At 47.4% G+C, this 17,254-nt stretch overlaps 1 protein-coding gene across 1 annotated transcript in view; it reads right to left on the bottom strand.

Annotated features, from left to right (window-relative positions):
• ENTPD2 (ectonucleoside triphosphate diphosphohydrolase 2) overlaps positions 1 to 17,254 on the bottom strand; it is a 43,969-nt gene that overhangs the window by 14,821 nt on the left and 11,894 nt on the right. Inside the window, exons 2-6 of the mRNA XM_079962144.1 lie at positions 6,691 to 6,808; positions 4,227 to 4,377; positions 1,941 to 2,100; positions 1,252 to 1,479; positions 334 to 603 (exon numbers count right to left, since the gene is read on the bottom strand). Of these exons, the coding sequence (XP_079818270.1) occupies positions 334 to 603; positions 1,252 to 1,479; positions 1,941 to 2,100; positions 4,227 to 4,377; positions 6,691 to 6,808 (927 nt within the window). The remainder of the gene's footprint in view (positions 1 to 333; positions 604 to 1,251; positions 1,480 to 1,940; positions 2,101 to 4,226; positions 4,378 to 6,690; positions 6,809 to 17,254) is intronic.

Here is a 17,254-nt window from a genome sequence, read left to right as displayed (position 1 = left end):
AGACCAGTTAATCTTGCGCAGCATCACCTACACTGAGTGGCAGCAGTTCCCCAGGGTTTCAGACAAGGCGTCTTTCCCAGTCCTACCTGGAGATCCCACTGGGGACTGAACCTGAGACCTGCTGCATGCAAAGCAAGTGCTCTAAGCTGCAGCCCTTCCCCTTAAATCCTTTGCAAGACCCTGATTAATTGGTGGCAAATGCAATGTACTCTGAACATGCCCAGAGGCACCCTTTTCCATCTGTGTATTCTGAATACTGGTCCTGCTATTTGAGCCAAGGCTCACAGTGGGCCTCCCTTCTCCCATGACATTCCGCCGCCTCGAGCTACTCACGATAAAGTTTCCTGTGACACTTGGCTGGAAGACTTGGTCAAAGGAGCAGTGGGAATAGGGGCACGGAGTAAACTGGAAGAGGCTCTCCACGTGCTGCTGGCACTTGGCTGCATTTCCAGAGCCGCTCATGTTGACTATAGCAGTGGGGAAGTAGCTGGTCGGCTTCTCCGCTTCAGTGCATGGCGAGTCATAGATGGTTGCCGCTGTGAAGTTCTTCCAGTATCCTGTGGGCCAGCAGGGGTTGCTCACCTGGAGAACATACCTTTCGGCCTGTTGTGGGTGAAAATAACCAGTCTGAGTCAACCAACAAAACACCGGGCCCTTTGGGATTCTCTGGAATTTGTAAAAAGTAGAGGTAATGGTACCCCTGACCATTAGGTCCAGTCATGGACGACTCTGGGGTTGCGGCACTCATCTTGCTCTATAGGCCGAGGGAGCCGGTGTTTGTCCGCATACAGCTTCCAGGTCATGTGGCCAGCATGACTAAGCCGCTTCTGGTGAACCAGAGCAGCGCACGGAAATGCCGTTGTCCCTTCCCGCTGGAGCGGTACCTATTTATCTACTTGCACTTTGACATGCTTTCAAACTGCTAGGTTGGCAGGAGCTGGGACTGAACAAAGGGAGCTCACCCCGTCACGGGGATTTGAACCGCCGACCTTCTGATCAGCAAGCCATAGGCTCTGTGGTTTAGACTACAGTACCACCTGCGTCCCCTGGAGTTTGTACTATCCTTGAATTGTGGAGTTGGAAGGGACTCCGAAAGTCACCCAGTACAACCCTCTGCAGTGCAGGAATCTCAACTAAAGAATCCCTGGCAGACAGCCAATGAAGGAAAGTCCAGAGGGAGCCTCTTACCACTGGAAATTTTGTACTAGGATGGCGCCTCCAGATGTCTCACCTCCAACCCTACTCCCTTACCTTCAGCACCTTGGACAGAAGCCTCTTCAGGATCTGGTCCCTGCCGTAGCAGAGGAAACTGTGTGTGTAGACCTTGTAGGTCTGACCGTACAGCCGCAGCACCACCTCGTTGGCAGATGTCTCGATAGTCTCTTTTGTCTCAAAGGTGATTTGGGTGGAAGCTCCTCCCAGGTCCATGGCGCCCACGGTCTTCTTCTTGGGCTGGACCCACTGTCCAATCCATCCGTACTGAATTAAAAGGAACAGGTATGGTCATCTTAAAGGAGCTGCCTTCAAAGGACAGAACTGGCCTGCTGGCTCTTGACTTAGTTTGCCAGAGCACCCGAATGCTCAGCCTTTCTACGAGGCATGCTTTTTTTTCTGTGCATGGTGAGTTTCTCTTATGGGGAACCTGTGCCCTGGTAGATGTTGGTGGACCAACTCCCCTCACCCCTGAGCACTTGGCCTGCAGGGAGGAGCTGGTGAGAGTTGGAGTCCAGCAGAACCCAGAGGGAACCCCTCTGATTTTAACCATTGCATGCAAAGCCTTTGGGGCAGAAACTGCACTGTCGCAATGTCCTGTTCTACACCTGGCAGTGAATGACTTTGGTTCACGTTTAATACAGTAAAAAGGGGTTGAGGAAAGAAAGAAAGAAAGAAAGAAAGAAAGAAAGAAAGAAAGAAAGAAAGAAAGAAAAAGACACTTCTACCTTGATGAAGTTCTCCAGGAGGTAGTTAGCTGTGACCCAGCCAAACACACCCTCATCCTCTCCGCTCAGGATCTTCGCTCCACGGAATTCAAAGGGGTACTGCTTCATAGTGGAGCTCACAGCTTCAAGGACCCTGTCCGAAGTCCCAGGGTCAGTGAGACTGCCCAAAAAACAAGAACATTTGTTTAGATCAGGCTGGAAGTTGGACACCAGTGACCCAAGCAGCCAGCTAGATTCATGGGTGCAGAAACATGGGAACATAGGAAGCTGCCTTATACTGAGTCCAACCATTGGTCCACCTCACTCAGTACTGTCTGCACTAACTGGCAGCAGCTGTCCAGGGTTTCAGGCAGGGGGTGTCTCACAACCCTACCTGGAGATGACAGGGATTGAACCTGGGACGTTCAGATTGCAGGGCAGATGCTACCACTGAACTAAGGCCCTTCCTTCAACTCCCCCTAGGTAAAGGTAAAGGTCCAGTCATGGATGACTCGGGTTCTGGTGCTCATCTCGCTTTATTGGCCGAGGGAGCCGGTGTACAGCTTCCGGGTCATGTGGCCAGCATGACTAAGCCACATCTGGCAAACCAGAGCAGCGCACGGAAGCGCCGTTTACCTTCCCGCCGGAGCGGTACCTATTTATCTACTTGCACTTTGTCGTGCTTTCGAACTGCTAGGTTGGCAGGAGCAGGGACAGAGCAATGGGAGCTCACCCCGTTGCGGGGATTCGAACCGCCAACCTTCTGATCGGCAAGTCCTAGGCTCTGTGGTTTAACCCACAGCACCACCTGCGTCTCTCCCTACTCAACAGCAAATAGTGCAAAGCAGGCAAAACTGAACTGGATGGCCAGTGTTGTCTTGTTGCTGTTGTTGTTGTTGTTGTTGTTCATTCATTGCATTTCTATGCTGTTTTATATTTTTAAGGGGGGGAACCTCAGTGCTGTTTACTACACTGAAGCATCAAATAAAACAATCCAGAATAAAACACTGCTGAAGAAAGTCAAACATTCAAAGCAACATTCAAAGCAACAGAAAACTAAAATATAATCTAAAAGATTCAAAGTGAAACGAAGTCAAATATAAAATGAACCTTCGAAACAGCATAATTAACAAGAGAATAAAATATTATCATAAGCATCTTGTTAACAGTTTTGGGGGTCTGTTAGAACCCCAATGCACACACTGATTGCTCATGTGCACACAGCTTACTCACGGCACTGGTGATGGTCAACACCCTTCAAAGAAACTGTGGGTGTGAGGAATTGTGATCAGCGCTACGTGTGCACATGTAACAATTTGATCTTTTAGTGTGGCAGCACCTACACAGATGTTTAGAGAGTTGGTGCAAAGTTTTGATTTGCTTTTAGTCTATTGTTATTTTAACTTTTCGAAAGTCTTAAATTGTTGTTAATTTTTCTTATTGACAATTTTATAGATTTATCCTTTTTTGTGAACTGTTTTGCAGTGTGTGTGTGTGTTACAATCAAGCGGGGTATAAATTTTATGAAACAAGATAAATAAAATAAATGTGTAATCCTATGTGACAGAGATAAATCATGCTCCAAAATAATAAAGTGGGTTATAATTGCAAATTTTAAACACACATGCAACACACAAACATGCACGTGATAGTCAAAAGTTAAAATGCATGAAAGGTGTGTGTGTGTGTGTGTGTGCGTCAGAGATACTACTCAGCTGGGACCTTTTGGTCTAGGACCTGTCCAGAGAGGACAGAAACTGCCGCCTCACGGAGTCTAATTTTGATGCAGTGAAGAAGAGCCAAATGGGAAATAGATCTCATCCATGGAGTGCAAACAAAGGATTAGAGCACCTTCAGTATTCAAAGCTTTGGGGCCCAGAAAAAAGGTTTCTAAGACAGTGGGAGGGCCCAAGTGGGGTTTATAAAAATGTGTGTGTGTGTGTGTGTGTGAGAGAGAGAGAGAGAGAGAGAGAGAGAGAGAAGTTCCTCCCCCGCCTTGTAATACTAGAATTGAGGATCATCCAATTAAGTTGATGGGCAGCAGGTTCAAGCAAACGATGGAACTCACTGCCACAAGATACCACTGGCTTAGGTGGCTTCAGTAAGAGACTAGACAAATTCAAGGGAGGAGGAGGAGCCAGTCATGATGGTTGTCTGGAGCCACCAGCTTTAGAGGCAGTCTACCTCTGAAAGCCAGTTCCTGGGGAGCTGCAGCCATGACAACCAGTGATGAGGATGACATGGCAATGATAGACAGAAGCATGAAAAAATGCCCCGAGACGCCAGGCTAGGCTATGGAGTTCTCACTTGAGCAGTCGCATGCCGGCCGTGGCTCCCAGGTACAGAGGGGTGGCTGCATGCCTCTCCTTTGGAACATCATCCTGGGCCTGGTCAAGGCACGCCTGCAAGCTCCGTCCAGCTGCTGAGGGATCTGCAACGTAGCTGGAGATGCCACCACCTGCGGATTCAACCAGAGACAAAGCCATCGTTCCCAGTCTAGGGGCACAGTAGGGGATGGGCATTCAAAGGAGAAGGTGGTACTGGTCATGCCAGTTGGTCATTGGTCACAGGGAGCCTCTCTGGAAGAGCATTCCCAGCGCCAATCAGCCAACGGCACAGAAAGTCCATCTTCAGAGGAGGCTTCTGCTACCTCCAATCACACAGTGATCGCCACTGAACTCCGCAGGTGTCAATCGTCTGGTGCCATGGTGACATCAAGTGGTTGGCAGGTGGGTGGTGTGGTGTGGTGTGGTGGTATGGTGTGGAGCGGTACCTATTTATTTACTTGCACTTTGACGTGCTTTCAAACTGCTAGGTTGGCAGGACCAGGGACCGAGCAATGGGCGCTCATCCCATCACAGGGATTCGAATCGCCGACCTTCTGATCGGCTCTGTGGTTTAACCTACAGCACCACCCGCATCCCAAAGTCCTCCTAGCTTTCCCCAAAGTTGTGTAGAGCCAGCATGAAATGGCCAGGAGATTAACTTGTGCCCTTTACATTGCCGAATCACGCCCTGTTGAGCCACCCTCTGGATCCCCAAACCATTTGTTGGTTTGGCACGGGCAGAGCACCCACCTGGCTCTCTGCCTCTCCTCCCATTGTGACATATTATTTTATGTTTTGAAAACAAGCACCTGGGCCTTTTGTGCCATTTGCCCAACCGATGCCAGCTCTGGAACAGAGACCACATTGCCTTAAAAAAAGAAAAGGAAGTTGGCACTAAAGATTTCAAAGCAGGTGGGCGAGGCTGGTTCTTTGTCTGGCGCTCTGTGGGAAAAGGGATAGGGAGAAAATAGTGGACTGGCCAACCCAGCTTCTCCTGTGGCATGCCCACTGTACAAAAGCCAGATTGGAAAGCTCAGACAATGGCCAGATCAGAGCCAGCCGCCACAACGCACTCCCAAGGCAGGCGCCACCAGTTTGACCCAAGAAGGAACAAGTGCCACATTGCACAAGATGGAATCCCAGAGTTGTGCTCTTAATAATAATTATAAATTTTTATTTATACCCCGGCCTTCCCGGTTCAGAAAACCGGGCTCAGGGCAGCCAACAACAAATTCAAAACACTTAATTGATGCAACAAAAAATAGAATAAAATACAGTACAAAACATGAATTACAATAAATTCAGAATTCAAAAATCAATTTAGGGGGAAAAATCAATCCAATAAACATTAGATCACCAGGGCTAGCTGGCCAAATTAGTCCCATTTGGGCCAGCGAGGAGACCAGGGGAGAATTAGCTGTGGGATCCCAGAGCGGGTAATCTTCATAAAAAGGGGAGGGGGAGAAGGAAGGGGAATAAAAGATCAGGCTAAATTCAAATTGAAAGCCAGGCAGAATTGCTCTGTCTTACACGTCCTGTGGAAGGAGGTTAAATCCTGCAGGGCCCTGGTCTCCTGGGACAGAGTATTCCACCAGGTCGGAGCCATCACTGAGAAGGCCCTGGCCCTGGTGGAGGATAGTCTGACTTCCTTAGGGCCCGGAACCTCTAAACTATGGTTATTCATGGACCTTAAGGTCCTCTGCGGGGCAGAGCAGGAGAGGCCATTGTCTGCTGCATCTTTGCAAGTGTCTTCCAATCAGGGCTGCAGATAATTCTGCCACATCACTAACTCAGAGGCAAATTGAGCCCTATGAAGAAGAATGGCGATTTCTGACTAGAATTCCCATTGCCCCTCCATGAGTCACTGCTCTCTCCTATCTTCCCTCAGGTAGAAATGCAGGTGGTTGCTTTCTCCTGGGGCAGGTCATTTTCTGTCACTGTGCCAGAGAGCTTTTCAAGGACAAGAGCAGACCATCGCTTCAATTTTAATTGCGTAATTAAAGTGAGACTTAATTCTGCTTTGAGAAAATAGGTTTCCTTGGTGCAGAAAAGATACAGGTGGGTCTGAGTTAAAGGAGGATCCTCTAACAAGTTCCAGGCTGTGGCAACAAGCAGAGTCGACTACAGATCTTTCGTAAGCCTAACCAGCTGACCAGCTAAGATTTAAGGTAATCTGCTTGTAGCTTGCAAAACCCAGGACCTGCGGTACCTTAACTTGCCAACAAACCGTGACATCTGTTGAGGAACTGAGTGTTGTTGCCTCCAATTGCAGACAGAACCCTCTAATTTCAAAATGATTTTTAAAGGTAAGCTGCCAGCCAGATGCCCCAACTCCCCAATTCTACAATACATTCCCATTCTGTTAACAGCATGATGGGAGCTGCAGCAAGGGTAGAGCGCCCCCTGAAGGCTGGGATGCCTAACTGCGCACAAGCCACACTTACCTTCTACGTCACACATGCTGTGTTGACTGACAATCCCGGTGTCGTTCTCCTTGTCTGCAGGCCACTTGTACACGAACATGGCAGTGTGGGAAGATCCAGCATCCAAAACAATTCCATACTGGGCACAAACAGAGAAGGAGGGGATGTTAGCTTCAGAAGGAACTCTGGATTACAGATGGCCAAGCCCTGAGACTCAAAAGGTGACTCTTGACAAGAGGCTTCTGTGCCTCACAAGACCACCTCACAGGGCTGTTGTGAAGATCCAGCAAGAGGAAAAACCCACCTGTCCAACCCAACCAAGAGGTAGCAGGCATGGGTGTATCATCCAAAGGGGATCAATGGCTAAGTATTATATTTAAACACCTTACAAGAGGAGACAGGATTGGAGTTTATAAAACAATGCATAGCATGGGGAAAGTCTTTCGTAATGCTAGAACTGGTGGGCATCTGATGAAGCTGAATGCTGGAAGGTTCAGGACAGATAAAGGAAAGTTCTTTTTCACACAGTGCAAAGTCCAACTGTGGAAAGCCACTTCTGCCCTTCGGAGGAGGTGGAGTTGCGGCCTTCATGGCCCCTCTGGGCGATTGGGGGGATTCCCGGTCGCGGCATCTCCTGGCCAACCAATCGGCTGGCTCTGGGCATGTGGCTTGCCTTATTAAAAGCAGGATGCAACCGGGGATCTCCCTCTTTGCTGCTTACCAGCTGTTCCTGCTTTTCCCGCCCTATAAGGTTTTCGTTCCTTGACCTTGCTATGGACCTTGGTTGGTCGCCGTTGAGGGGCCTGGTAGGAATTTTTCCACTTGGCAAATTGGCACCAGCCACTTGGTTTTCGCCTACCTCATAGCAAATTGTCACAACTTTCTTGGTATTGGCGGTTAGGCATTGGTATTGCTCTGTAGATGGAAGAGGGGAGGTTATGCCATCACCTGCCCTGCATATTGAAGGGTAGTCCGATAAAGGATTCCGGGGGGCATGGCCCTGTCCGAAGCATAGGGAGGTGAGGGCCTAAGGCACGCCCCCTATTGGCGACCCCGGGGGAGTTCCTAGTTGATGTGCATCAGCAGGACTCCCCCTACTGATGGTTAACCCTTCCCGGACTTCAAGCAGACAGGCTGAAGTTGGATATAGTCGGTTAGGACCAATGCCTAAGCCAATACCGCTCATCACCTGTAACCAAAATTGTGGCCTTATTTAACCCATTAACCTTAATAATTGTGGCCTTATTTAACCCATTAACCTTAATAATTGTGTCGTGTGTCATTATTTCCACTGGGGGGGGGGACTCGCCACGCAACTCCCTCCTGCAGGAGGCAGTGGGGGCTACCAACCTGGGTGGCTTTAAAGAAAGGAGCAGTCAAATTCATGGAGGAGAAGAAGAGGACTATCAAAGGCTACAAGACACCATGTCTCTACTCTGCCTCCACCGTCAGAGGCAGGAATGCTTCTGAATAATGCCAATTGCTGGGGGACACAGAAGGGGAGGGGGCTTTTCCATTGCAGGTTTTTCCATTGGGGCATCTGGTTGGCTACTGTGAGAACAGGATGCTGGAGGGGCCCCTGGCCTGGCCCAGCAGGCTCTCCTTCTGTTCTCATAACTATTACCGTATTTTTCACTCTATAAGACGCACCCGACCATAAGACGCGCCTAGTTTTTAGAGGAGGAAAGCAAGAAAGCCATGCAAAACCTCTTGAGCGAAGAGGAAGGAGGGATCCCTCTTCACTCAAGAGGCTTTGCGTGGCTATCGCTGAAGCCAGGAGAGCAAGAGGGATTGGTGCACACACATTTCCCCTTACTTTTTAGGAGGGGAAAGGTGTGTCTTATAGAGCGAAAAATACAGTACATTTTTAACCACAGTGGAAGAGCAATCTCTGGGTTCAGTCCTACTCCCTGCCTTGCAGAGCCTCTTTCACTTCCAGATTAGGAGCAAATAGTGAGATAAAATAAAAAGTAAGAAAGTTGTGGGGGAGGGGTAAGTATAATTCCCGGATGGTGGTTATCCCCTAAAAGCCCCCACCCTTACTGTTACAGTCCCTCCCTCAATCATAGAATCATAGAATAGAATCATAGAATCATAGAGTTGGAAGAGACCACAAGGGCCATCGAGTCCAACCCCCTGCCAAGCAGGAAACACCATCAGAGCACTCCTGACATATGGATGTCAAGCCTCTGCTTAAAGACCTCCAAAGAAGGAGACTCCACCACACTCCTTGGCAGCAAATTCCACTGTCAAACAGCTCTTACTGTCAGGAAGTTCTTCCTAATCTTTAGGTGGAATCTTCTTTCTTGTAGTTTGGATCCATTGCTCCGTGTCCGCTTCTCTGGAGCAGCAGAAAACAACCTTTCTCCCTCCTCTATGTGACATCCTTTTATATATTTGAACATGGCTATCATGAAACTCACTGGGTGACATTTAGGACAGTCACTCATTTTCTCTCTCGCCCCCTACCTTGCAGGGCTGATGTGAGGAAATGAAGTGGGTACCTGATGACCTCCTGGGCTCTCCTTCACTGGAGGCTTTTAAACAGAGGTTGGATGGCCGTCTGCCATGAATATTTTAGCTGCGGTTTCTGCATTGCAGGGGGTTGGGCTAGATGACCCCTGGGATCCCTTCTAACATTATGGTTCTATGAAAACTATGTATGCGGCCCCAAGAGCGATGGTAGGCTTAAAAATAATAATGAATACATAAAATAAATATAATTTATTTAATTGAATTTGAATTAATTAATTGAATTTGAATTAATTAATTAAATTTGAATTAATTTAATTTAATTTAAGGAGGCCATAGGTAAAGGCTTTCCAAATGCGCACACAGAAAGGAACCAGGACTGAATGTGGATCCCCTGGGGGCTGGATCCCATTGTGTTTCTCTGAGCAAGGGGAGTAGCCTCTGAGCACATGCAAAGTTCCACCATCCCTCTTCTGAATACCAGCAGGCAGCTCTCATATACCTTGGTTTAAGCAACAGGACTCCTGCTGGTTTAGGATGGGGAGTGGAGCCGCCACACCCCTGTCTTTTAACTGAGCTTTGCCCACACTTAACTGTGCTTCAAGTGCAGGACTTCCATACAGGGATTACAAGGCTACTCACTTCAGAGCTGATATCCCGGACTTTGCTCTTTGCCAGAGAGCATCAGGAAAGATTCAGCTGTCACCTGAGCGGAGAGACCCACAGCTCCTTCTCAAAACAGACCATGGCAGGAGAATGGCAGGGTTCTCAACGGTTCCTGTCCTTTTGACCATCTATGGACTGAACAGCCATTCTATAAATAGGTCCGTCCTTCTCCCTCCTGCTTGCCAAGGCAAGCCCCACCAAATGCCCATGAAGAACAGGGAACTGAAACACACAAGGCTTCTGCCGGGGATGGAGAAGGGGAACACCCATCACCAATGAGAGATGCAGGAGGAATTCGGTCCTCATGTAAATGCAAACCTACCCAATTCACATTTCCCGAAGCAAGAAGGGAACCGAAACAGAGCTGAGCATCAAAACCTCTGTTTCCCCGAATCTTGCAGTGCAGCCTTTTGGCCAATCAGAAAGGCCAAAGTGAAAACCATGCACAAATATGCATATATCAGGGGAAAGTTCGCATTAAATAATTCATACTGTAACGTACAAAACAAAATGCATTGTATTAGGAAAACTATATACAGAAATGGATATATTATGGAGAAAGGTGCACTGAGACACTGTTGAGTTTTCATGAGGGCATAAAAAAATTATACTGCACTGTCAATAATTAGCCAATGCAGTCCATACAGCTCAGTATTGCTTACACTGACTGGCAGGGACTCATCAGGCAGGGAGATTCTCCTAGCACTGCCTAGAGATGCCACTGGAGGCTGAACTTTTATGCAAAGCAGGAGTTGCACCACTAAAGGGATGAAGGGGCAAGAGATCCAGTGCCCACTGCAAAAGAGGGCAGGGCAACAATGCCCCTGAATTGATCCACACACCTATATTACAGGTAAGGAATCCTGAAGCTAAGAGAGAAGTGATGAGCACAAGAACATCAATGGAATAATATTACTACTACTTGGTGTTAAACTGTTTGGGAGCTGGAGAGCGTTTGCCCAGAGAATTTCCTTGTGCGGTGCACGGGCCTTTGACACACCAAAGCCATGCAACCAGAATGTGGTCTGAACTCACAACTCCCTGGTAGCCCCCTGAGTTAGCAGGAAGTTCCATGCAGGTGCCCTCACCAGTTTTACGTCAAGTGGGAAAGGAAGGACACTGATAAGCCTTGGTCCTGTATACCTGAAGGAGCGTCTCCACCCCCATCGTTCAGCCTGGGCACTGAGATCCAGCGCTGAGGGCCTTCTGGTGGTTCCCTCACTGTGAGAAGCCAAGTTACAGGGAACCAGGCAGAGGGCCTTCTCGGTAGTGGCACCCGCCCTGTGAAAGTTCTCCCATCAGATGTCAAAGAGAACAACAACTACCAGACTTTTAGAAGACATCTGAAGGCAGCCCTGTTTAGGGAAGCTTTTCATGTTTGATGCATTACTGTGTTTTGAAAATTTGTTGAGGGCCACCCAGAGTGGCTGGGAAGGCCCAGCCAGATGGGCGGGGTATAAATAATAAATGATGATGATGATGATGATGATAAGAAGCTTGGAGGGGGGTAGAAGAGATTCCATTTGCCAGGCAATCTCAGATCCATTCCCAGATGGCAAATTTCAGCAATGTCTGCCAAAAGGCCGGGTAGAAAGAAGGCAGTGGGACTAGATGACCCTTTGGGTCCCTTCCAACTCTACAATTCTATCATCAAGTGCATTTGCATCAAATCATTCTCCCTGATTAGAAGAATACATAATGAAATGCACTTGCTTCAAATTGCCCTCCCCACTTAAAAGAACGGCCCTCAGGATTTTGCTACAATTGCATTATTGGCAACTTAAAGACGTACACAGAAAGATAAACTATTATTTATTTAGAAAGCTACCATCAAAGGAACAGAGCGCTTAAAAAAAGAGAGGCCCCTGCCTGTAGGGGCATGCAAGGGAGCAAGCAGAAGCATCTGAGCATTTTCTTCCCAGTTAACCCTTCTGTTTCCCCCTTCTCAGAAATTCAGATTATCTGTCCTGTGGGGCATATGGGAATGTAGGAAGAGACCCACTGGGTCAATTTTGCTGCTGTTGTATCAGCTGAACTTTGTAAGGCACAGGCAGCAGTATGCTGTTGGCAACTCAAAGTAACCAAAATTTTTAAAAAGGCCAATGCAATTCTAGGCTGCATCAATAGAAGCGTCCAAATCAAGGGAAGTAATAGTCCTGCTCTATTCTGCCTTGGTCAGATCACACCTGGAGTCCTGTGTCCAGTTCTGGGTGCCACAGTTTAAGAAGGATATTGATAAACTGGAAGTTGTGCAGAGGAGGGCAACCAAGATGACCAAGGGTCTGGAAACTAAGCCTTATGAGGAGTGGTTGAAGGTGCTGTGTATGTTTAGCTTGGAAAAGAGGAGACTGAGAGATGACAGGATAGCCATCTTCAAATATCTACAGGGAGGATGGAGCAAGCTTGTTTTCTGCTGCTCCGGAGGGTAGGACCCAAACCAATGGATTTAAACAACTAAAAAAGGAGGTGTCGACTAACCATCTGGAAGAGCTTTCTGGCAGTAAGGTCCATTTGGCAATGGAACAGGCTCCCTTGAAAGGTGGTAGACTCTCCTTCAGTTGAGATGTTCAAAGAAAGTTTGGATGGCCACCTGTCAGGGATTCTTTAGCTGTGATTCCTGCATTGCGGGGGAGGGACTAGATGACCCCTGGGGTCCCTTCCAGCTCTAAGATTCTATTATTTTATTTAGCCACCCATCAATAAACATTTCTTGGGAATCTTACAGCATAAGCTCAGAAACCCAATGCTTCACTACTTGGCTGTTCTCCTGTATTTGGGCTTGCTCCCGTGTCCAATGGGCAGGTTTCTTCCAGCCTTGGCCAACTTGGAGTCCCCACCCACCCACCGCCATTTTGGACTACATCTCCCATCAGCCCCTGCCAACACAGCCATCAGGAGGGCCGCGGGCTTTTGTTCATGGAACCACAGAAAACTGCCCTGGCCCATTAAGAAAACAACAACTCATACCATCAGCATGAACGTAACCCTTTGACACATATTCCTTCCTCCTCTCCCTCAGCTGTCCCCTGGGAGCAAGGCATTCCATCAGGCTGCCTCAGCAGGAGAGATGGGATGCTTTGCCGAAAGACCAGCTGCACTAAGCACCTCCTTCCCTTGAACAGCGCCAGCATTTGGTCATTACAGGAACAACTGTTTAAGAGTTGGTGCCTGAGTTTGATTCCCTGTCCCCTCTTGTCCCTTGTGTGCCATGTTATATTGTGTTCTTTAGACTGCAAGCCTGTGGACAGGCTCTGTCTAGTTTTAACTGAGTGTGTGTCAGCTACTCTGAGAGCTCTGTTTTATTTTTCTTCTTTCCCCCCCCTCTCTCCCTCCCCCTTCTTCTTTCTCTTCTTTTTTATTTCTTTCTGTTTCCCTTCTTGGTCTTTCTCTTTTTGATATATTAAGAAAGAGACAAAAGTGTAATATGAAAACATCCGTAAGTTAAAAGTGATGTTATGTATTTTTTTTATTACTATTTATATATTGTTAAAATTGGTTAATTGTAAAGGAATTGATGTAGCAACTACTGTGGTTTCTTTTTTCCTTTGTTAATGTTGAATTCTAAATAAAGTATCATATCACAAAAAGAAAAAGAAAAGAAAAGAGCCTTTCTGGCCAGCAAGCACAAGCACTTGAGACATAAGTGCTCTACATGAAAGAAACAAAAAGCATTATTAAGTGGGAGGGAGATAAGCCTTCACATTCCAACAAGTAACAGTGCACAATGGAATGAAATAGCAGCTTGTGCTTTGCCACTGAAGGATGGTGGCTGCTGGCTAGTGTCCAGCTCCAAAAGGCAATGAGCCTGCCCCACGGAACCCAAGGGTGCAAAGAAGGCTCTTCTCTGTCAACTAGTGATATGGAGACCGAAGCCTTGCAAAGTCATCTGGAAAACTCCCTCTCTTGACCTCTCAGGCTAAATCCACACTGCCGAGGCACCTAGAACCAGCTCCATTAGCGGGATTTGGGACAGGGCCAGCTCCAGATTTTGAGATGGGTGGGCTCTTCCTAGGTGAACCTCCCCCCCCCCCACCAATGCTGTCCAGTCCACAGAAAAGCTCAGAGATGGCAAGGGTCCTCCTCATCTTCTGGGTCCTCCTATGCTACTTCAGAGTAAGAAACAGGCAGTAACAACGAGGCAGTGGCCCTCCCCCTTTGGAGGCGTGTGCATTGGAAAGTGCCCAGTGGTGCCAGCTCATGATTGCCAGCCCTCGTTTGGGGCTAGCACTCAGTGGCAGATGGCATGCTTTGCAAGCAGAAGAGGTCCCACTTTCAATGTCTGCATCAGCTCTGGAAATTGCTCTCTCTGCCCACCGCCCTGGAGAACAACTGCCAAGCAGAGTAGGGACAGTAGTTGGCTGGGTGGAACAGTAGTCTGACTCAGAAACACGAGGACGTCAGAAGATGAACCCTCATGGATCAGGCCAATGGCCCATCTGAGCCAGCATCCTCTTGTTGCAGTGGCCAGCCAAATGGGAAGCCCAAGTAGGACCTGGGTACAACAGCAGCCTCCCTACCTGCAAGTCCCAGCATTTGGAGACATGCAGACACTGGCAGTGGAGGCAGAACACAGCCATTGTGGCTGGTTGCCTCTGAGAGTCTGATCCTCCATGAATTTGTGCACCCCCCCCCCCCATTTTAAAGCCATCCTCCTTCTGGGAGGGAAGTTCAGAGTTTAAGTTTAACTTTGCCCTGAGTGAACTACTCTCTTTTGTCTGTCTATAATCTTCCAACATTCACCTTCATTGGATCCCCCAGTTTATTTATCCAAAAGAAAAACAATAAAATAGAAATTAAAAAGGGGGGGAATGCAAGAAAAGGACAAGGCACACCGTGACCTCAAAGAATAAAAGATTAAACAGTTCCAGAGTTCACATTAAGTATATTAAAGTTGCCAAATGTTCATAACTGCTAATGTTGTGTGTTTTGTAAGTCTTTGGACTTACAAAACAGGCAAAATTATTGTGGTTTTCCTTTTCCTTGCATAAAGCTGATTTGCTGCATCATTTTCTCTGCTGTTGCTAAAGTCCAAATCCTTCTGTACCAGGATGGAAGTTTAGGTTATCAAAATCTTACCTGTGTCAAGTGCCGGCTCCTCCAGCTGAAATTAGCAAATGCAGAATCAAGTCCTTAGACCTGATATCCTTGTTATGCCCCATAAACATAGACAGCAAAAATAATTCTGTATTATCACCTGTAGCACCAGTAGCAGTTCCTTACGCGCATCAAACCAAAACCCTCATATTGGAATGTATTCTCACCAGGGGTGGTAAAATGTTTCTTTCTAGTAGGACGAGCAAAAAACCTCTCAGTCTGCTTTCCCTACACCAGAAGATTGAGCTAACAGAGAGACAGCTGAACTGCCATTCCTTCCTCTCAGAAGTCATCAACAATAATACAATTCTATGATTCTCTGGTTCCCAAATGACCTCCTTTCAGAAGAGCCCATCTGTTGATGGAACATGCTTCCATGTCAAAAGGCAGGGCAGCTGAACACTGTCTCAGAACCAGCAAGATAATCCCTAGAGGTCTTCCTTGTTCTGTAAACCCGCTCCTGGTGAACAAAACACAGCCAAGAATCACAGGACTATAAGGGACCCCTCAGATTACATCCAAACTAAACCCATCATTGTTATCGTAGGCAGTACCAGTTGCATGGAATTGCAAGTGGGGAGTGAGCTGCTTTGCACTCAGGCCCTGCTTGCACGCTTCCCATAATGGGCCTCTGGTTGGCCACTGTGAGAAGAGGATGCTGGACTAGATAGGCCCCTCTGGTCCAATCCAGCTGCTGCAGGGCTCTTCTTAGGATACGTCCTCAAATTTGCAACAATGCACACACAGCACCAGCCTTTCACCCTCCACTTCGCAGAGAACCTGGACGATCCAGTTCTGTGTCAAAAATCTGGTGGAGATTCTTGCAAATGGGTTTTTTTTTCTTAATGCCTTCTGATTACTTAATACACACCTCCAGGGCAGTTAATTTTCTAGGGCATGTCTCGCTGGTTTGCATTCAAGCAATAACTTGATTGTCCTAAAGAGGCTGCCCAGACAACATGACAGTATCCAGAGCAAGCAAAAAATGCCTTGTAACTGGTAACGCTGCTTCAGTTTCCCTCCAGACAAGTCCTGGCACCTCACTTACCCTAGTAGTGCCTGGCTCTGTCTTGACAACTATTCAGGATGGGGGAGAAATTCCATCCAGATCACCTTTAAAGGTAAGCCTGCCTAATTTTTGCTTTCTCGAAAAATATGCAGACAAAAACACAGCCATCCTCCAAAATTTATGTTCCTCTGAATTTTGCAATGCCATTCTCATCCAGTCCAGCAATGTGCACAAAATTACATAAGACTGGGTAAAGTGTGTGGAACAGTGTACCTGTATTCATAGCAGTGACATCCAAGATGCTGTGCTTTGCAATAAAAAAATATAAAAGGTTGGGCAAAGCTGTGTAAAAAGATGAATAATATTAGCAGAAATTGGCATTAAAATACCAATAAATTTTCATGAGAACTTAAAGAACAAATAGCAGGCTGATGTGGAATTGAACTTAAGATCCAATTCAGACAGCTATATCCAGACTCACAGATGCAGGCTCCAGTTGGCCAACATTCTATGACAGACACCATACACCTGAGAGGAATGTTTGCAAACACTCCAGGGCATTTGTGTAAAATGTGTGCATGCAAATGGTGATGGTTTCATGCAAGAGGTTGGACTTCTTCATTTTTTTTGGTACCTGCATTGCAGGGGTTTATACTAGATGACCGATATCTTCCAACTCTACAGCTCTATGATTTCCAAAGCAGTTTGGCTGGCGTCAGGGAATTAAAAACTCAGAGCAGCTCGCTTGCTTTGCCTCCACAGTTTGTACATTGGTTCTGCCTATTGCAGGACCAGCATCCGCCTCTTGAAATCTCATTCCCATAACCTCTGACCACTCCAAGCCAAAAGGGGACATTCAGACCGACAGCCAGCCCATGTTCTCTTCTACATCTGATAGTCATCTATGCCTCCTGCCTTGTTCCACAGTCCAGCCTCTCCTCCCGTTTTTAAGCAAGGCTCCCCTGGAGCTTATTTAGCTACAAGATTCACAAGGCCAATTTTTCCGTAAACAGCGTATTGTGAGCTCAGCAACAGAGAGCAGCCCATTTCCCAGCCTGCACATCTGTAGGTCAAACCTCAGCCAGGAACACCCCCCTCCAACCCCCCCCCCCCCCCGCTTCCTTGACAGGCCCCTGCAAAAGAGCCTGGAGAGAAGTCTGTTTTTTTTTATCACCCTCCTTTAGGTGGAAAAATCTAGAGTTGGGACTTGGACTCTTGCAAATTCCAAAACAATACATGCTTTGGACTGCCAGATGCATGACTTGTAAAGATTACAGAGTTCTTGGAAAGCTGACGCATTCAGGAGAGGGGTGTGTGTGCAAAGAACAACAACATATCCTAAGA

This window comes from Podarcis cretensis, assembly GCF_951804945.1.
Source record: "Podarcis cretensis genome assembly, chromosome: Z".
NCBI lineage: Eukaryota > Metazoa > Chordata > Lepidosauria > Squamata > Lacertidae > Podarcis > Podarcis cretensis.
Note: the sequence above shows the minus strand (reverse complement) of the source record. Positions and strands in the feature narration are given on the sequence as shown.